At 39.6% G+C, this 22,781-nt stretch overlaps 1 protein-coding gene across 6 annotated transcripts in view; it reads right to left on the bottom strand.

Annotated features, from left to right (window-relative positions):
* Positions 1-2,361: 2,361 nt before the first annotated feature.
* LOC128697261 (serine-rich adhesin for platelets-like) overlaps positions 2,362-22,781 on the bottom strand; it is a 594,180-nt gene continuing 573,760 nt past the window's right edge. Inside the window, exons 25-28 of one of the 6 annotated variants that reach the window (XM_070104128.1) lie at positions 21,057-21,110; positions 15,852-15,981; positions 11,314-11,472; positions 2,362-4,372 (exon numbers count right to left, since the gene is read on the bottom strand). In XM_070104128.1, the coding sequence (XP_069960229.1) occupies positions 4,299-4,372; positions 11,314-11,472; positions 15,852-15,981; positions 21,057-21,110 (417 nt within the window). In that variant the 3' untranslated portion in view covers positions 2,362-4,298. Of the gene's footprint in view, positions 4,373-6,585; positions 6,752-11,313; positions 11,473-15,851; positions 15,982-21,056; positions 21,111-22,781 lie in introns of those variants that run through there. The other 5 variants (XM_070104131.1, XM_070104127.1, XM_070104126.1 and 2 more) reach the window with 5 other exon arrangements.

Below are 22,781 nucleotides of genomic sequence, written 5' to 3'. Positions count from 1 at the left end.
ACCTCCCACAACTACCACATACCTCTACCACAACCACAGTCACCTGCAAACGTCAGCAAAAAATATCTTATTACCAGCCACAGGACAAAATGGTTTATTAAATGAATATGACCAGAGTAATATCCACCATAATATGAGTGCAAGCTATCCCTTTCCAAATTGAAAAAAATTATCACAATGTGAAAAAACCTCAGGTTATCACTATATCCCACTGTTATTGTTGTTGGGTTTAAGAACTGTAATGACCAAAGAACCAGTTTTGGGTTTAAAAACTGTAATGACCCAAGGACCTGTTTCGGGTTTAAAAACTGTAATGACCCAAGGACCTGTTTCGGGTTTAAAAACTGTAATGACCCAAGGACCTGTTTCGGGTTTAAAAACTGTAATGACCCAAGGACCTGTTTCGGGTTTAAAAACTGTAATGACCCAAGGACCTGTTTCGGGTTTAAGAACTGTAATGACCCAAGGAGCTGTTTCCATCTCACTGCTGTGAAATTGACGACCATAATGCTTCTGTAACTATGCACTACTAAATACATATTTATAATTTTTTAAATAAAAACTCAAAATAAAGTACTTCCCTTACATTTTCAATAATAAAAATATGAGTAAGAAGCATGAAGCTGAGGAGGAGGAAAAGTAGCGACGAGAATATGTAAACACTGCTGATACACTTCACACACATTATTTACCACAAATCTACTCCTACCTCCTGTCCCATAACATACTGAACCCTTGCCAGTTTGGGTTCAGGCCAAAAAAAAAAGTACAAATGATGCAATTATTCAGATGCTCAAATTACTATATACAACAACTGAAAAAATGAACATCCTCTGGGGCTCTTCACAGACCTCCCCTCAAGGAAGGTTCCTTGATGTTGGTGAGGGGCTCTTGATTTAGGGAATTGGATCTGTGCTCCAGTTCCCCGAATTAAGCCTGAATGCCTTCCACATCCCCCCCCCAGGCGCTGTATAATCCTCCGGGTTTAGCGCTTCCCCCTTGATTATAATAATAATAATAATAATCTTCACAGACCTATGGAAAGCATTTGATACCACAATATCTTGCACCTAAAACTAGAGCATTATGGGATCAGAGGACACTCCATTACCTAAAATCTTATCTTAGTGGTAGACACCAGTATGTATACACAAATGGTGTGACCTCCAATACTCAGCCTGTAGATCTTGGAGTGCCACAGGGAAGTGTTCTAGGTCCTCTACTCTTTCTTATTTACATCAATGACCTCCCAAATGCATCGTGACTCCTTAAACCAGTTCTATTCACAAATAACACCACTTACGTCTTCTCCCACCCAAACCCGGCTATATTTAGTAACACTAAACAGCAAGTTACATAAAATATCAAACTGGATGACGATCAACAAACTTACTCTCAATACAGACAAAAACCTACTTCATGCTTTTTGGAAACAGAACATTAAATATCCAGGAGATATTTGCTGTTTGGAGAAACATCTGAACTCTAGTATCTGCGGACCTCTGGCAAGAGAGTGATAGAGTGAATGATGGTAAAATGTTTCTTTTCGGGTCACCCTGCCTCAGTGGGAGACGGCCAATGTCAAAAAAGAGATGCAACCACTGTATATACAGTACATTATATCCAGGTTCCTTTCATTTTTTAACCTTGAATATACAAATGGAGAGAAGCAAAGGGCATATAAATAATGAAGGTAGTTTCTTAAGGATAGGTACAAAATCTGTGAGGCCAGTATATTACCGATTATTTTTATTTAAACAAACTGAGTCTCCCACCAAGGCAGGGAGACCCAAAAGAGAAGAAACACTTTCATCATCATTCAATTCATCAGTCTTGCCAGAGGTGTGTTGATACTACAGTTCAAAAACTGCAATATATCTCCACCTCTGGGATCTTAAACATTAAAATTTAACAACCAAACTGATGCACACTGTATAAACACTAGTTACTGTATTTATGTTAAATTTAGCTTCTTCTCTACAGCCATGATTATGCAAATGGAAGGAAGCAAAGGATATCTAAATCTTGAAACCCCCTTCTCAATTTTTATATAATCATTATTCAAATTCAAAGTTTATTCTCTATGAGGATTACAATGCTGAGTTTACAGAATTTGGTTGTTGTGTGGTTTATATGTAGTAAAATAATAATTACAGAGTGTACCACTAGAACACCTAGCATGGCTAGGCATTACAGAGTGTACCACTAGAACACCTAGCATGGCTAGGCATTACAGAGTGTACCACTAGAACACCTAGCATGGCTAGGCATTACAGAGTGTACCACTAGAACACCTAGAATGGCTAGGCATTACAGAGTGTACCACTAGAACACCTAGCATGGCTAGGCATTACAGAGTGTACTACTAGAACACCTAGCATGGCTAGGCATTACAGAGTGTACCACTAGAACACCTAGCATGGCTAGGCATTACAGAGTGTACCACAAAAACACCTAGCATGGCTAGGCATTTCGGGAAGACTTAGATTAGATCTTAAATTTAAAATACGTGTATTACAAATTATGAGGTAAGTTGGTATTATGGCTAAGTGACTAAATACTAGTTTGTGAGTTTAGCAATGTGAATGCTTTTGTTTTGGCACAATACATAGTTTCAGTATTGGAGTATCTGCAGTATCCTAACCTTTTAGCACTGAGAAAGTAAAGAATGTGAAAACACTGCATGACTTGACTGGTTTGCAGGAAAAACTGTAGCTAATTTAGTCACATCTGTTAACTAGACCCAAATCCCATGATCACAAATATTTTATGTCCAGTATAAATTGTGTATACTGTCATGGTCCTACAACTTTAAACACAAACATTTATCATGGCAATTCAACAAGATCATCCCTTCACTTTCTTATTTAATCCATAAACGGTCCAAGCAGATCTACGTTCACATGTGTAGTGTTACAAGAGTAGATCTACGTTTTTTTTACATATTTTAAAATATAACAAAAAAAAAATAGATCAAAGTTTTTTTACACATTTTCAAATGTAAAAAAACAAAAAGAAGATCTACTTTTTTTACGTACTTTCAAATGTTGAAAAAACGTATATATACGTTTGGACCGTTTACGGGTTAATTAGTGTACTTTTCACACTTTATCCATCAGTAAAATAAGTCAACATCTGTATAAATACACTTAAAGTGAAAGGCACAGTAATTAGTAGTTACAGTGAAATTATTGGAAACTTCCATTACCTTACTGACTGTTTGTTAGCCACTGTTTCCAGACAATTACTCCGTGCTTAATGATAAATATGGCATGCTTATCACAAAAATACAGTATGCCACATTTTTTCAGTGTCAACAGAGGTATTACAATAGCTCATGTGTTAATTGATGGTCTACTGTAATAACGTTAGTAATATTTTGGTTTTAAATTATATCCAATCATTCTTTTCTACATTGTCAAAATTTGGGAAATATGAATGCTCAAACAGCCCTCAAGTCCATCATATCAAGTTCAAAACTCAAGTTACTTGGTGTGAACTATACATATTATTTTTATTAGAATCATGGAAGAGTGTTAAACCCATATAGAAGCTGGGAAGTGGAAAGTAATAATGTTTGATAGAAGGAAAGGAATAATACCTCCAATTCTTTCAATAATGAGTCCTTTACCAGCATGAAGGATCTCCTCCTTGAAGGGTAACCTACACACACCAAGTCTTTACCAGCATCAAGGATCTCCTCCTTGAAGGGTAACCTACACACACCAAGTCTTTACCAGCATCAAGGATCTCCTCCTTGAAGGGTAACCTACACACACCAAGTCTTTACCAGCATCAAGGATCTCCTCCTTGAAGGGTAACCTACACACAGCAAGTCTTTACTAGCATGAAGGATCTCCTCCTTGAAGGGTAACCTACACACAGCAAGTCTTTACCAGCATCAACGATCTCCTCCTTGAAGGGTAACCTACACACAGCAAGTCTTTACTAGCATGAAGGATCTCCTCCTTGAAGGGTAACCTACACACAGCAAGTCTTTACCAGCATCAACGATCTCCTCCTTGAAGGGTAACCTACACACAGCAAGTAAAAAAATCATACTCAAGAATAAATTATCAACAGTCATGATGCCGGCTCTATTCACTGCATTTCATATCCATGCTCTTATAAATATTTAAAAAGAAATTAAGTTATAAATAATGAAGAAATAACAACAGCCACAGATGATAAGATCAGCTTAATGTACAGATGTGTGCAGGTGTACCATGGACGCCATGCAGGGCCTCAGAAACAAAAGAATAATTAATACTTGAACGTTTACATCACTTGTGAATGCTTCAGACGCTGACTCTAGTGGGCCTCTGTGGCCCACGCTCGGGAGACCATCTGCTGCGACCACTTGAGTACTTGCCTGATTAAACAATACGTTTTTTGAGTGAGGAGGAATGTTTCCATTTTTGGTTTGCCATACTTTGGCAGAAGACAGCCAATGTCTTTAAAAATCTTTTTAATTTGAGTGAATTAAAATAACATTACCTCAGTCCAATAATTTTCTGAAGCACAAGACACTTCTTGCACATCCCATTATCTATGACAAACTTTAATACCAGGTTCAAAGTACAGTACAAGGAATGTAAACACATTATCTGTAATATGTGTATAGCACATCTGTCTACAAGGTATCAAGTATTTTGAAAAAAATCTGCAAGGATTCAGGTCATATGCCTACCTACTGACCACAGAAAACACAAACTTTTCCCTAAGACTGGCCACTCCCTCTTGTGTGCCTCGAACATTCACCTTCTGGAAGACATTTACCTCCTCTGAGGTGTACAACTCAAGCAACTCCTGTACAGCACAGGTTGTGTTTGGATTGTCCTAACTGCAGCAGCGTCGTTGTTTATTCTTCAAGATGCTACTCCTGTTTCTTCAAACCTTTAACATATTTACATAAACTATTAGGTAAAACTAGTTATTTTACTAGCAAGAAGACAAATTAAAGAAAGACGGTATTCAGTGTTCATTAAGAAATATGTAGAATAAAAATCACAATACAGTGGACCCCCGCATAACGATCGCCTCCGAATGCGACCAATTATGTAAGTGTATTTATGTAAGTGCATTTGTACGTGTATGTTTGGGGGTCTGAAATGGACTAATCTACTTCACAATATTCCTTATGGGAACAAATTCGGTCAGTACTGGCACCTGAACATACTTCTGGAGTGAAAAAATATCGTTAACCGGGGGTCCACTGTACTATGGTTGCAATACTTCACAACTACCGTATTTTGCAGCTTATTAGACGTATTTTGTGTTTCCATAAAATGTCTCCAAAAACCACCCTGCATCCTATAGACTGAAGGTCAGTGACAGGAGCTATAAGTCTGGGGTGTGGGGTGGGCTGTAGCTCTCCCAGTTGCGTCCGATGCCCAGCCATTGAATCTAAGCTGCGAAATACAGTAACCCATATACTGCAGTGTGTGCGGCCAGCAGTAACAGCCTGGTTGATCAGTCCCTGACTCACCACAAGGCTTGGTTATGGATTGCGCTGTGGGGGTGTTGAACCATGAGACCCTCTCCAGGTCTATTATCATATTCACATTGTACTTCCTATATTATCATATTCACATTGTTCTTCCTATATTATCATATTCACATTGTTCTTCCTATATTATCATATTCACATTGTTCTTCCTATATTATCATATTCACATTGTTCTTCCTATATTATCATATTCACATTGTTCTTCCTATATAATCATTCGCATTGTTCTTCCTATATAATCATTCGCATTGTTCTTCCTATATAATCATTCACATTGTTCTTCCTATATAATCATTCACATTGTTCTTCCTATTATCATATTCATATTGTTCTTCCTATATTAATTAATTACACCACCTTTTTCCCACAATTCAATTATCAATATTCTAATAACACAATTTTCAACACTTTTACGAAAAATCAACAAATCAACTTAAATAATGCGACACAATCTAACCTCATATCACCGAAGCTGTGGTTCGACGTTTCAAGAACAGAGTAAATAATAGTACCACCACCGTGTCATAGTCGACAGTCAACTCGCACACCTGAAGATGCTATATTCACACCTCGATTTTTATTAGTGTTATTATATTCACAAAAAAATTGATGAACACATGAGAGGTTATTCAGCACTGTCCACAACACAAAGCTTGTTAGTTGCATTCTCTTATTTGCTTTTGTGCAATAATTCAGATCACGTACGTACTTTGTTTTTACACTCGGCAAGCTGTAGTTTTCTTTAAAGTCAACAACTTTTTTTTTATATTTTTACACATGAAGTAAATAGTGCATAACATGATCTAAATATTGACTTTTCCACTTAAATAGATTTAATAAGAAACAAACCATAGAACAGGTTGGAGTTTAAACCCATGGTGAGTGAGTCATAAAACTCATTCAGTGGTTTGTTTGTAATTGTGTTATTACGAATCTGTGAGTCAGAATTAATAAAAATCCAAAATTCAATTCATTAGTTGCAATTCTGGAATAAAAACAACACATTCACAAATTAGTTCTCTAACTCGAGCTAGCATATTGCCTTCAAACAATTATGGCTCTCACACTAGAAACCTAAGTGATCACATGGCTGTAAACCACAAATTAGTATAGCTTACTAAAGAAATAAAGAGGTAAAGAGAGAGTTGAGGAAGGAATACTAATCAACGTGGAGTTCCTGAACTTGCTGAAGAGCTTCCAGTTCATTTATGAGGTTCCGATCCCGAGTTCTGGACCGCTTCACTGTGCAAAGAGAATTTGCTGCTGGTTAACATGCAAAGCACTGCCTGCAAATTGCACTTATACACTGTAAATGAGATGGAGATGTAATATAAGCCAAGCCCAGATGCAAAAGAAAGCTAAAAATAATATATAAATTAGAACAGACTGTTAAATAAATAACCCTAGTACGGTACAGCTGGACCCCCAAATTTGTGGCTTTTCAAACAAATGGAAATCAATTATCAAACATTTTTACTTATATTCAATCCACAAAGAAATTTGATTATTCAAAGATTTTTTCCGAGCCCACTCTCTTTAAACTTGATGCTTGGTCCCTACACTGGGCATCATAAATATGCATGTACATAACAGATCACACAGAAAATGAGACTGCTTACCATAATCCATTGTTTTAAACATATAATACTGAAATATCACCATGGGGAGGTGGACAAGAATCTTTCCTCCATGAGCCATGCGTGTTGTACGAGATGACTAAAATGCCGAGAGCAATGGGCTAGTACATGTAAACTTTTCTCTTGTATAAATTACTAAATGTAAAAAAAAAAAAAATGCTTTAAGAGGTTTTCTTCTTGGTAGGAGATGACTAGTATATTGAAAAAATACTGAAATATGTATGTGTTCCTCTCCTAAACTATTATTTTGTAGGATTAGCCTGTCTCTCGATGCACTTCTTAAGTCTCCTAAGAACTGACAAGGCTAACTTATGTAGGACAGATAAGTTAATATCTTCCCACACCTGCTTAATACCTGACGCTTAATAAGTTTCCAAACATTTTCTATGGGATACAAGTCCTGTGAGTTTCCAGGCCAATCATTAAAGTTTGGAAAAGCACAATAATTTAGCCAATTCTTTTTCTTTTCTCAGTATGGCAACGGGCACCATCTGCCCGTCCCAGCAATTCTCGAATCTGTCAGGCAAACAGTTTATTGAGGTGTACTTATAAATACACATGTTCACGACACTTACTGAACACTGAAAACTAACTACAAAATTTCATTCCAAATAAGCTCACTGGACTTCTCGAGCCCAAACGTGTTTTCTTTCCATATAAACGATAAACAAATATATTTACCAAGATTGAGAGCAAGGGGCTAGTAACCCCTTGTCTTACGTACTATACTACTGAAGTTAATAAGAGAAACTTTTGTCTTTCTTTCTGGACCACCCTGCCTTGGTGGCTACCCTGCCTTGGTGGTTACCCTGCCTTGGTGGCTACCCTGCCTTGGTGGTTACCCTGCCTTGGTGGCTACCCTGCCTTGGTGGCTATCCTACCTTGGTGGCTACCCTGCCTTGGTGGCTACCCTGCCTTGGTGGCTACCCTGCCTTGGTGGCAACCCTGCCTTGGTGGCAGCCCTGCCTTGGTGGCAACCCTGCCTTGGTGGCAACCCTGCCTTGGTGGCTACCCTACCTTGGTGGCTACCCTGCCTTGGTGGCTACCCTGCCTTGATGGCTACCCTGCCTTGGTGGCAACCCTGCCTTGGTGGCAGCCCTGCCTTGGTGGCAACCCTGCCTTGGTGGCTACCCTGCCTTGGTGGCTACCCTGCCTTGGTGGCTACCCTGCCTTGGTGGCAACCCTGCCTTGGTGGCAACCCTGCCTTGGTGGCAACCCTGCCTTGGTGGCTACCCTGCCTTGGTGGCTACCCTGCCTTGGTGGCTACCCTGCCTTGGTGGTTACCCTGCCTTGGTGGTTACCCTGCCTTGGTGGCTACCCTGCCTCGGTGGCTACCCTGCCTCGGTGGCTACCCTTCTTCGGTAGCTACCCTGCCTCGGTGGCTACCCTGCCTCGGTGGCTACCCTGCCTTAGTGACCACCCTGCCTTGGTGGCCACCCTGCCTCGGTGGCCACCCTGCCTCGGTGGCCACCCTGCCTCGGTGGCTACCCTACTTCAGTGGATACCCTGCCTTAGTGGCCACCCTGCCTTGGTGGCTACGCTGCCTCAGTGGCTACCCTGCCTCGGTGGCTACCCTGCCTCGGTGGCTACCCTGCCTCGGTGGCTACCCTGCCTCAGTGGCTACGCTGAGTAAGATAACTTAAGTGCTTGAAGATACAATAATTACATACAAAGATCACTTCACTAACAAGACTCTGGCATTCTTTTTTATAATCAGTAATCTTGAATACAATTATAATACATGAAAGCACATGTCCTCCAAAATCCAAAATGAGTACAAATCAGAAGAAAAAATTTACTCTACAGTCATGATTATTTAATATTTGTGGATTTTAGATTTGTCACTGTAACTCTGCAATTTGGTGGCCAGCAGTACTATTAAGCCATTACTGAGAATAACAACTGTCGTCCTTCACACAAGTAGATATGAAACCAAAAAAACATATGCAAGCTGTGGAAGAATTAGTAAGTAAAATAACAGAAGTGAACAGAAATAATAAGTATAAAATGAAGCAACAATTTCTGTGCTGACAACTATATAGACGAGTTTCTGCAAGAAGACTTTACTTATTATTATTGTGTGAATAAATTATTATTAATGTGTGAATATATTATTATTATCATCATTAATAAGTGTGAACACCTTACTTGTTATTATTAATAAGTGTCTGTGAACATATTATTATTATTAAGTATTTGTGAACACCTTACTTATTATTATTAATTATTATATATTGTTTGTTAGTGTGCCAAATGTACTACTGTATAAGCAACCTCATATAGTAGGTGTCTAAAGACTCCATATATGAATATACATAATGTATGCATATATTTATATGCTATACACACTCACACATACACATATATTTAAATACTGCACATACATATATTTAAAAGGGAATTAAACTCCAAGTACTTTCATGATCACCAAAGCGCTAGTACAATCCTTTTTCAAAGTGTTTAAAGTGTGTACAGTGGACCCCCGCATAACGATTACCTCCAAATGCGACCAATTATGTAAGTGTATTTATGTAAGTGCGTTTGTACGTGTATGTTTGGGGTTCTGAAAGGAATAATCTACTTCACAATATTCCTTATGGGAATAAATTCGGTCAGTACTGGCACCTGAACATACTTATTGAGTGAAAAAATATCGTTAACCGGGGGTCCACTGTATTAAGATGTCTTTATTTCTTGTCATCCACTTGCACATACTATATACAGTATATTTATGTACGCATATATGCCTAAAAACCTCATCAAAATAAATAAATTTTTGAAACCAGGTGATATCTTAAGTCTGTGATGCCTTCCCACTCATCCTGCAGGCTTAACTCCCTTATACTGCAACAGTATAAGGAGGGGCTAAGGAGTGGCCATCTGGTTGGAAGAGAGGGCTAATGGGACTTGTCTTGACACAGTATTGTTGTATTTATTTGGGGGCTGACACTTCCATAGTAATATCTATACAGGAGTACTGTATTACCATGCTCACATTCCAGTGGTTCAAAGGATTAATTTAATATCCATGCACTTCTGGAGAGACAGCCAAGGAATGAGTGATGGTCAATGTGTTTTCTTTCTTTGCATCACCTTCCCATAGTGAGAAATGGCCATGTGCTAAAAATATGGCATATCTATAATTCAATCATTTTATAATACATACAGGTGCTTCTTGACTTACAATGGGGTTACAGTCTGACGATCCCATCGTAAGTCAAAAATATCGTATGCTGAATATGATATGCTAAATAAATGCATAAATAAATAACTAGTCACTGAATAAGTGAATATACAAATAATTACTTTAACAAACTAAATACCAGTATTAGTAAATAAATGAATACAAGTTATGGACTTGCCACCTTCCTGCTGGGTAACTACCTCAAGCTTTGTCTCCAAAGAAATAACTTTTGCACCATCATAAAGCTGAAATATCAGAAGTCAAGGTGTACCTGTATATTGTACCACATCTACATAATGTGCCTAAACATTTCCATTACATCCTAGGAGGCTTAGTCTGAGACCAGGCTGTGAGGAAGATAATTTCCAGAATCAATAGCAGATAACCTTGAAGCCAACCAAGCCTCAGTAGGGTCAACGATCGAACTTTTAATGCAACTGTTTAAAATAAATAAATAAATACAGTGGTACCTCGTGATACGAACAGCTCAAAACTCAAACAATTATCTAAGTGTATTTATGTAAGTGTATTTTTGGGGGTCTGAAACGTTCTAATCTAGTTTACATTATTCCTTACGGGAACAAATTCGTTTGGTATCGGCACTCGAACAGCCTTCTGGAACGAAATAAATTTGTATCCTGAGGTATCACTGTATTATGAAAATGAGAATAAACAGAAATACAACTGTAATACAAAAGCATAAGAATTCTTCCAGTGAACCAAATCATATTGAAACTTATACCCTAGTAGTGAAGCGAGTCATACTGTATACATTAAATATACACCACTTACATTATATCAAAAAGCATTTCTTCAACATAATAGTGTAAAGAAGTGGAATGATCACCATAAATAGATATAACAGGACTCACTTACGTCAGTCTGTCAGAAGACACAGGACTAAGAGCTGCACCTCACCCTGCTCTTCCCCCAAACTCGAATGAATAATTAAAAAATAAGCAGTGAGATGCAAATGCACTTACAAGACTTGCGATCTGCATGTCGTGATCTTTTTCTATCTCTGGGAGTAGAACGAGAGGATGGCCCCTGAGTAGCTGTCTTGACCAGTGAATCTAACAGAGCGTCATCACCGTCGGCCATCATCTCTGCCATACTCTCCTCACCACGACTTCGTGCTTTGCCTGAAAAATATATGGCGTGTCTTGCAACTTACATTTTTTCAACACAAGATTCAGATGCCTGCACTTTAAAGGAGGGGATTGGGAAATTGGCAGTTTGGAGAGACATGTAAACTGTTATATATGATCACCTCTGCAAAGACAGTGATTATGTATGAATGATGGTGAAAGCGTTGACTCGTGAAAGTTTTTTTTTTCTTTCTTTTTGGGTCACCCTGCCTTGGTGGAAAATGGCCAAAGTGCTAAAAAAAAAAAAGATTCAGATTATATATTTTAGCATGTTATAATGTTTATACAGAGATGTCTAGTTTTAACCCTTCGACTGTCGCAACCCCCAATCCTGGGGTCTCTCCTGGGGTCACAAAATACTTGAAAAAAAAAAAAAAAAATTATTTGATGGAAAACTTACCAAATTATGCTCTTGTAAAATTAGCGACCTCGGCAATATTTACGAATTGGCGATTTCACCAAATTTAAGCCCTATTTTCAGCTAATTCCATTGTTCCAGTTGACCAAACTCATAGCTATTTCTTTAGAACTCTATTTGTTCTATCGACTGAGTACAAGAAACTGCCCATTTATGATTTCAGCTACCCAATAAAGTGGTCAGAAATTGGCAATTTGGCCAATTTCACACATATTAAAAAATTTGACAATTTCAAAATAGGGTCGAGAATGAATAATGCAGACATTTCTGGCTCTAAAATAACATTTTCTTTGCTCATCAGTCATGTCTCCAGGCCCCTCTGATATTACTCTTGCTTTCTATTTTGAATTTTTATTCAAACCGATAGCACTAACATCCCATATCACAAAAATCTTTGAGAGGGTCCTAAGAAGCAAGATCACCACCCATCTAGATACCCATCAGTTAGACAACCCAGGGCAACATGGGTTTAGAGCAGGTTGCTCCTGTCTTTCTCAGCTACTGGATCACTACGACAAGGTCCTAGATGCACTAGAAGACAAAAAGAATGCAGATGTAATATACACAGACTTTGCAAAAGCCTTCGACAAGTGTGACCATGGCGTAATAGCGCACAAAATGCGTGCTAAAGGAATAACAGGAAAAGTTGGTAGATGGATTTATAATTTCCTCACTAACAGAACACAAAGAGTAGTAGTCAACAGAGTCAAGTCTGAGGCGGCTACGGTGAAAAGATCTGTTCCACAAGGCACAGTACTCGCTCCCATCTTGTTTCTCATCTTCATATCTGACATAGACAAGGATGCCAGCCACAGCTCCGTGTCTTCCCTTGCAGATGACACCCGAATCTGCATGACAGTGTCTTCCATTGCAGACACTGCAAGGCTCCAGGCAGACATCAACCAAATCTTTCAGTGGGCTGCAGAAAACAATATGAAGTTCAACGACGAGAAATTTCAATTACTCAGATATGGTAAACATGAGGAAATTAAAACTTCATCAGAGTACAAAACAAATTCCTTCCACAAAATAGAGCGAAAAACCAATGTCAAAGACCTGGGAGTGATCATGTCAGAGGATCTCACCTTCAAGGACCATAACATTGTATCAATCACATCTGCTAGAAAAATGACAGGATGGATAATAAGAACCTTCAAAACTAGAGATACCAAGCCCATGATGACACTCTTCAGGTCACTTGTTCTATCTAGGCTGGAATATTGCTGCACACTAACATCACCTTTCAAGACAGGTGAAATTGCTGACCAAGAAAATGTACAGAGAACCTTCATGGCGCGCATAACAGAAATAAAACACCTCATTTACTGGGAGCGCTTGAAGTTCCTGAACCTGTATTCCCTGGAATGCAGGCGGGAGAAATACATGATTATATACACCGGGAAAATCCTAGAGGGACTAGTACTGAACTTGCACACGAAAATCACTAACAACGAAAGAAAAAGACTTGGCAGATGATGCAACATCCCCCCAATGAAAAGCAGGGGTGTCACTAGCACGTTAAGAGACAATACAATAAGTGTCAGGGGCCCAAGACTGTTCAACTGCCTCCCAGCATACATAAGGGGGATTACCAATACACCCCTGGCAGTCTTCAAGCTGGCACTGGACAAGCACCTAAAGTCGGTACATGACCAGCCGGGCTGTGTCTCGTACGTTGGATTGCGTGCAGCCAGCACTAACAGCCTGCTTGATCAGGCTCTGATCCACCAGGCCGCCTGGTCACAGACCGGGCCGCGGGGGCATTGACCCCCGGAACTCTCTCCAGGTAAACTCGAGGTAAACAAAAAATAGAAGATTTACTGTAATAATTGTATAAATAATGTCAACCCATTCATGACTACATATTAGAATGGCTAGTTGGACATTTATTGGACAATGATGTCATTTGTTTACTTTTTAACATCAGCAAAAATAAAACATTTCCCCTACTTTGAGCTCCATTTCAAGGTTCTTTTCATAATAAAACCAATCAAAATCATCTCTATCTCTGTAACATGTTTTCCATTCTATCAAATGAGACCAAGAAAACGAGAATACAACCATAAATACTACATGAAAATACACCTCAAAATTGGCACTTGAATCCAAAAACACGGTCGGAGTTTTTTTTCTCGTTATGCACTGCGTGCTGCAGGATTTTTTTTATACAGTGCACATTGACCACACAGACCCATTCTCTCACATGTGGGCCTACCAGCTTTCCCCCACTTGATTTGAAGCCGCTAGAATTTTTGAGTATATATACGTCAAACACATTGGCTCATAACACATATATATATGACCAAAACAGTCAAAGGGTTGTGTGTAAGCATTAGGATTAGTGTACCTGAAGTGCTCATGCATGCTAGTGGGTTTCCTTGTGTTTAACAATATTTTATTACATGTAAACTACACATTGTCTACTATCCAAAGAAAAAAAAATTCTGAATTTTGAATTTTTAGTATGCAGAGCATTTTGGGCAAACCCTGGTGAAGACATGGAATAAGCTAAAGAATGACACAATAGAAGCAGACTTCATATACAGCTTGAATAAGAAAATCCTACCTATGAAATCCTACTTAATAGTCTATAACTAATTCTTAAGTTATTTTTAAAGCATTAGGATTAGTTTGCCTGAAATACATTGCATACTAGTTGCTTTCTTTCATGTCTAACAATGTTTTTCAAACCGGAACATCCCCACCCCTCCTTCAAAGTGCAGGAACTGTACTCCCACCTCCAGGACTCAAACCCGGCTAACTGGTTCCCCAGAATCCCTTCACAAAATGATACCTAGCTTACACTCCAACAGCCTGTCAAGTCCTAACAACCATTTGTACACTACATTATTTTTGTGCTACATGAGGTGGTTTGGTCATTTAGAGAGAATGGATCAAAGTAGAATGACATGGAGAGCATTTAAATCTGTAGGGAAAGGAAAGCGGGGTAGGGGTCGTCCTCGAAAAGGTTGGAAGGAAGGGGTAAGGGAGGTTTTGTGGGCGAGGGGCTTGGACTTCCAGCAGGCGTGCGTGAGCATGTTCGATAGGAGTGAATGGAGACGAATGGTATTTGGGACCTGACGATCTGTTGGAGTGTGAGCAGGGTAATATTTAGTGAAGGGATTCAGGGAAACCGGTTATTTTTATATAGCCGGACTTGAGTCCTGGAAATGGGAAGTACAATGCCTGCACTTTAAAAGAGGGGTTTGGAATATTGGCAGTTTGGAGGGATATATTGTGTATTTTTATACGTATATGCTTCTAAGCTGTTGTGTTCTGGACACCTCTGCAAAAACAGTGATTATGTGTGAGTGAGGTGAAAGTGATGAATGATGATGAAAGTATTTCCTTTTTGGGAATTTTCTTTCTTTTTGGGTCACCCTGCCTCGGTGGGAGACGGCAGACTTGTTAAAAAAAAAAAAAAAAAAAAAAACTAAATTTGAATTTGAAAAGGGATCCAATCATGTCAGTCAATCCAAAGTTAAAATGTGTATCAGTGGTATTTAATACTGACAACATGACGATTTAGACACATATACAACATTTAAGTATATTTACTTGTAGATGTTTCACCATCCAGTGACTTTATGCTCATATATTACATTGATAAAGCTTTATGTCCATGTACTGATAAAGCCATTGAATGGCAAAACATCTACAAGATACCCAGATGTTGCACAGGTGTCTAATTTATCAAAGGTTAAAAAGGCAGTACTAACAGCTGACGCTCACTCCCAAACTCATCCAAGTCATTTCAAGCAATTACATGTACTTACTAAACTGTATATCTGTCTAAACTGTCATATCTGAGCACCTCTGCAAAGACGGTGATTATGTATGAATGATGGTGAAAGTGTTGAATGATGAAAGTTTTTCATTTCTTTTTGGGTCACCCGCCTCGGGGAGATGACCAACGTGTTAAAAAACTTCCTCGTGTTGTCATTATCATACTCACTTTCTCTGGTCCTTCTCCAAGTGTTCTTGCCTCGTATAGTCTCTGTATCTGACACATCAGAGTAGTTAAGAAGTTGCCTCAGATCACAGTCAGCTTTCTCCTCTTTTGTTTGTCTTTTAAATTTTTCCATCTGTTGGAGATTGATAATATTAAATGAAAAATAATGACATAACTTCAGACCACATCAAGAAATTTTCCCCTACAACATCAAGCAATTTTTTTCCCTCACACAACAAGTAATTTTTTCCCTAAAAATCAAGCAATTTTTCCCTAAGACGTCAAGCAATTTTTCCCTAAGACATCAAATAATTTTTCCTTAAGAAATATAACAAACAATGGCACCATAAGTTTCCAAACTATAATGCAGTAATGTTTAATTAACACAAAATAATTAGTACCTCACATGGATGACAAAGAAATACAAACAATTACACAGAACCTTTACTGATGAAACATCACTTGTGAAGAGAGCGTCATCTGTTTGTAACTTGAGAGTTTACTGTGTGGGCAAAAATGTGTCAATAAGTGTCCCATGTACAGTAACTGCATTTACATGTATGCCTCTAATACAGTATCAATATTTCATTACCTATCTACCTTTCAACCCCATGGTAAATACGGTAGTCCCCCTGTATCCACGGGTAATACATTCCGAGACCTACCACGGATACCCGAAACTGCGGATAGCAGCAAACCCTATATAGTGTACCCTCGACTAATGCTATTAATCTGTTCCTGAGAGCTCATCGTTAGTCAAAATTATCGTTAGTCAAGTTAATTTTCTCCATAAGAAATAATGGAAATCAAATTAATCCGTGTAGGACACCCCAAAGTATGAAAAAAAAATTGTTTTTACCACATGAAATATTAATTTTAATACACACAAACTGAAGAAGACATGCACAGTTACATGACACTTACCTTTATTGAAGATCTGGTGATGACTGATGGGATGGGAGGAGGGGAGTGTTGATGGTCTTAGTGTTTAGAAGGGGAATCCCCTTCCATTAGGACTTGAGGTGGCAAGTCCTTTTCCGGGGTTACTTCCCTTCCCTTTAAATCTCTCAAACCAACCTTTGCTGGCCTTAAATTCACTCACATCACCACTAGTTGCTGGCATTTTTTTAATTACATCGTCATGCAACTTCCTAGCCTTTTCACATATGATCGCTTGAGAGATGCTATCTCCTGCTATCTGTTTTTCGTTTATCCACACCAACAACAGTCTCTCAACATCTTTGAGTACTTGCGATCTCAGTTTCGAAAACATAGTTGCACCTTTGGCAAGAACAGCTTCCTTGATTGCCGTTTTCTTGGCCACAATAGTAGCGATGGTTGATTGGGGTTTTGTGTACAACCTGGCCAGCTCGGAGACACGCACTCCACTTTCATACTTAGCAATAATCTCTTTCTTCATATCCATAGTAATTCTCACCCTTTTTGCTGTAGGGTTGGCACTAGAAGCTTTCTTGGGGCCCATGGTGACCTATTTTGCAGGTGCAATCACTAAAAAGGCTGTGATAATATGAAATGTTCCGATTGTATGCTTGGAAGTGACCGCGGTGGCTGGTTGGGTTGTAAACACTGGCCAGAAGTGGACGCGTCTCAGACGGAATGAATAGTGTTGGTCGAGTTTTTTAGCGCTAGTCGAGGCAAAAATTTTGCTTTAAAATGTATCGCTAGTCGGCTGGCAAATATTGCCAGCATAACTGCTGTTCCACCACTGACACAACCTCCACTCGACATTGAGATGGACCAATCTGAGACCACTGATACGTCGGCAAATCCCACCAATGAGAGTCCACCACCGCCTGCCTCCACTGCCACCGCCGAGGCCTTGCCTCTGACACTTCAACCACCAGCCAAGAAAGTTAAAACTCAAGAACCAAGGGCTGCAACTACCCATACCGCTAGCACTCCTCCACCGCAACAAGGAGCCAAGGCCAAGACTGCCAAGACTCAAGAACCAAGGGCTGCAGCTCCCCAGGCCACTATCAATCCCCCACGGCAACAAGAAGCCAAGGGCAAGAGTGGTGGACACTGCACAACCAACGAGAAGAACCCAATGCGAACTCCAGAATGTGAGCAAGACATCAACGACATCTTGTCACCCAACTTGGAACGCTTTGCCAACCGTCTCTACACCGCCCTCAACAACGCTGGAATCGACCACGTAGCACTGAGGAACAGGCTTATACCTCCAGACGGTACCCCCCCCTCTAACACTACTATCAAGACAAGTTTCCCCAGCACTTTGCAGTCTGTTAAAGTTGGGGTGTGGCTCCAATGGGACCCTGTTTTCTGCCTCTGCCCAACTGTGACACTGAAGATCCCAAGCAAGAAGACACTCCTCACTGGGGGAGCCCATGCAAGATAGAAGAAGTTACCCTCCAACTGGAGGGCCCAAGAGAGAAGATAGAAGAATGAAGAAGACGAACGACACCCCCACCCCGGGGGCCACCGCCGGGTCACCATCTGGAGAAGACCCGGGCCGGAAGTACCGGCAAATCTCTAATGAATGAATGAATGAATGTTAATCGATGCCATCGTTGGTCGAGGGTCCACTGTGCTATATGTCATTTTTCGCTTACATACATACCTACGATAAAGTTTAATTTGTAAATTACACAGAATAAGTCAAGAATTAGCACTTTTTCACTGATGGGCAGTAGTACATGGTTTCTCTTAGGTTTTGAAGAACTACCACCATCACTACTTTTGCACTTTGGGACCATCATTAAGGAAAATTAAAGGTTATTTTTAGTGGCACGGTAAACCATGGATAAGTGAAGCAGAATCCATGGATAAGGGGGTTCTACTGTAATTGTCAATACCTTGTACTAGACCCATTAAGAAAAACAATGTAGTCTTAGTTCTAGTTTGTGTTTGCCTGAAATACTATGCATTTGTAAAATGTTCTGAAATAAAAATTATTATTATTAAAGAAAGCACACACAAAGTATTATGTGGAATTGACTGTTTATGACTAGATTGAGCTTAGTACAGCTGCTATGGTCTAGACTGCCTAGTACACCTGCTATGGTCTAGACTGCCTAGTACAGCTGCTATGGTCTAGACTGCCTAGTACACCTGCTATGGTCTAGACTGCCTAGTACACCTGCTATGGTCTAGACTGCCTAGTACAGCTGCTATGGTCTAGACTGCCTAGTACACCTGCTATGGTCTAGACTGCCTAGTACAGCTGCTATGGTCTAGACTGCCTAGTACACCTGCTATGGTCTAGACTGCCTAGTACACCTATGGTCTAGACTGCCTAGTACAGCTGCTATGGTCTAGACTGCCTAGTACACTTGCTATGGTCTAGACTGCCTAGTACAGCTGCTATGGTCTAGACTGCCTAGTACAGCTGCTATGGTCTAGACTGCCTAGTACAGCTGCTATGGTCTAGACTGCCTAGTACAGCTGCTATGGTCTAGACTGCCTAGTACAGCTGCTATGGTCTAGACTGCCTAGTACAGCTGCTATGGTCTAGACTGCCTAGTACAGCTGCTATGGTCTAGACTGCCTAGTACAGCTGCTATGGTCTAGACTGCCTAGTACACCTGCTATGGTCTAGACTGCCTAGTACAGCTGCTATGGTCTAGACTGCCTAGTACAGCTGCTATGGTCTAGACTGCCTAGTACAGCTGCTATGGTCTAGACTGCCTAGTACACCTGCTATGGTCTAGACTGCCTAGTACACCTGATATGGTCTAGACTGCCTAGTACACCTGCTATGGTCTAGACTGCCTAGTACACCTGCTATGGTCTAGACTGCCTAGTACAGCTGCTATGGTCTAGACTGCCTAGTACACCTGCTATGGTCTAGACTGCCTAGTACACCTGCTATGGTCTAGACTGCCTAGTACAGCTGCTATGGTCTAGACTGCCTAGTACACCTGCTATGGTCTAGACTGCCTAGTACACCTGCTATGGTCTAGACTGCCTAGTACAGCTGCTATGGTCTAGACTGCCTAGTACAGCTGCTATGGTCTAGACTGCCTAGTACAGCTGCTATGGTCTAGACTGCCTAGTACAGCTGCTATGGTCTAGACTGCCTAGTACACCTGCTATGGTCTAGACTGCCTAGTACAGCTGCTATTGTCTAGACTGCCTAGTACAGCTGCTATGGTCTAGACTGCCTAGTACAGCTGCTATGGTCTAGACTGCCTAGTACAGCTGCTATGGTCTAGACTGCCTAGTACAGCTGCTATGGTCTAGACTGCCTAGTACACCTGCTATGGTCTAGACTGCCTAGTACAGCTGCTATGGTCTAGACTGCCTAGTACAGCTGCTATGGTCTAGACTGCTTAGTACACCTGCTATGGTCTAGACTGCCTAGTACACCTGCTATGGTCTAGACTGCCTAGTACACCTGCTATGGTCTAGACTGCCTAGTACACCTGCTATAGTCTAGACTGCCTAGTACACCTGCTATGGTCTAGACTGCCTAGTACACTTGCTATGGTCTACACTGCCTAGCACACCTGCTATAGGTCTCAGACACAGCTATGGTATGACCTGAAATGAGCCAAGACAAGGCAAGAGCTCCTGGTCCATACTGTATATAGAACTAGGCTTTAAAATGAGCTGACAGAAGATATCCTAGCCCATATTGTATATAGGACTAGGCTTTGAAATGTGCTAAGACAAGGTAAGAACTCCTGGGCTGTAAATTCAACAATCAACAAATCCTAATGTTCTATTAAACACAGATAAACACATTGAGGTGTATATCTATAGACCAAGAACTGGGTATCTGTGTGTATATATACCGAGAGGTGCATATCTGTGTATAAAATGAAGATGTGTATCTCACAATGTGTATACACTTGGTTCACTTTATTCCTGATTTGGGGATTTAAGTATTTTTGAAGTTAGTGTAGAAGCAAACTGCAACCTTAACCATACATATACATTTGAAAGCTTTTATGTCAAACGAACTAGTTATGGCAATTATGAATATAACTAAAAATTATAATATAATAACCGTATTTGTTAATTACTGAATATTACATATTACTGATTAATAAATCATCATTGAAAACACACTTCAAAAAATAAATTCACTAATAATATGCGAACAAAATAAAATAGGATAGAAAACAAAACAGAAATCACTAATTAACATATTCTTCAAGAGATTCTTTAGGCAGTATAGAGGTTTAAAAGCAAGAAAGTTGTGACTGCATATTAGTACAGTACCGATCGATTCTTCAAACACGGCTTGACGATTCCATTGGCTCTGTAGTCTGGCTCCTGTATAGATAAAAAGAGGGAAATTGGGGAAGATAATAAAAAGATATTGGATGTTTGGAATGACATCTAAACTGTTGTATCTAAGCACCTTTGCAAAGACAGTGATTATGTGTGAATGATGGTTAAAGTCTTTCATTTTTTTCAGGGTTACCTTGCCTCACTCAGTGGGAGACGGCTAAAGTGTTAAAAAATAATAGGATGACGGGCGATGCTAAGATGGTAGTATAAAGTTTGTAATAGAGAAAGCCTGTATTTGGATGTGTTACAGGAAAGTTGATGTCATTCATGACTTGAAAAGTCTCACCTCTCAGTGAAACATGCAGGTACAGGAGGGCCCTGCATATACACAACCTTACTGGTGTTCCACATTTTTGTTGGTTTCAAATTGTGTTTCACTCGCCGGCAATTATCACTGGTGGGTGGAGCAATGCTCAATTGAAAGTCAACAAAAATCTGGAACACCAAAAATAAATGGTGGATGTGTGGGGGCCTTAAGGGCTTTCTTGACTAAGTCTCTCTGTACACTAGAACCCTGCAATTCATGTTCTTTGTGTAGATCAATGGTTAAGAGAACCGACACATTGTTCTTGTATGGACTGATGAAGTCACTGTGTGGTGAAACGTTTCCTCAATAAAGATACCCAAGAGTTGCACATGTGTCTAATTTATCATGTTCTTTGTACTCTATATGATCTGATGACACCTCTACAGTGCTCTTCCTGAAGGCTATTCAGTGGATAGCTCTGATTATTTTTTTTTCTTGGCACCCACTGTCTTTTTCTTTGGTACATGATCTATAAATTAAAAAAAAAAAAAGGGACAGGATTCATTCAATGTGTTACCATTTGCTCCTTATCAATGTCAATATTTAGTGGACTGGATAAATATTTACTTAGATATGTGATATTGGCAGTTTGGAGGGATATGTTGTGTATCTTTATACGTATATGCTTCTAAACTGTTGTATTCTGAGCACCTCTGCAAAAGCAGTGATAATGTGTGAGTGTGGTGAAAGTGTTGAATGATGATGAAAGTATTTTCTTTTTGGGGATTTTCTTTCTTTTTTGGGTCACCCTGCCTCGGTGGGAGACGGCCAACTTGTTGAAAAAAAAAAAAAAAAAAAAAATGGCCAAAAAGGAAGCAAGGGATAGTAACTCTTTCTCCTGCATAAATTACTTAATGTAAAAAAAGAAAAACTTTACGAGATTTTTTTTTTTTTTTTTGAGTCACCCTGCCTCAGTAGATGACCAGTATTTTTTTTTTAACACATCAGCTATTTTCTACAAAGGCAGGGGTAACTTGTATAAGAAGAAACAATTTCATCATCACTCACTACACTGTCTTGCCAGTGGCATGCCAGTATGACCAGTATGTTGACAAAGAAAAACATGGCCAAAAACACACAGTATTTCAATAATTCTGACATTTAAAATTCCTATGATCTGCAGCTTCAAGATTCATGAACCTTTTGTCTTGTCCCTATCAAGGCTATTAATCGAGGCCGATTATATTTCACTGCAATGTGATTATCTACATCAGGGGCGACCAAACCCAGGGTTGTGACCTAACGTAAAATTGAAGGAGATTCAGCGATTGTGTCTATAATGTTATTTTTGCAAATGTTTGCTTTGATATTCTATATATCTACCACAATTTGCTGAGGTACTAGAT

Source organism: Cherax quadricarinatus, chromosome 89 (genome assembly GCF_038502225.1).
Source record: "Cherax quadricarinatus isolate ZL_2023a chromosome 89, ASM3850222v1, whole genome shotgun sequence".
Classification (NCBI taxonomy): domain Eukaryota; kingdom Metazoa; phylum Arthropoda; class Malacostraca; order Decapoda; family Parastacidae; genus Cherax; species Cherax quadricarinatus.
The sequence above is the reverse complement of the archived record's forward strand: the minus strand, read 5'-3'. Positions and strand labels throughout refer to the sequence as shown.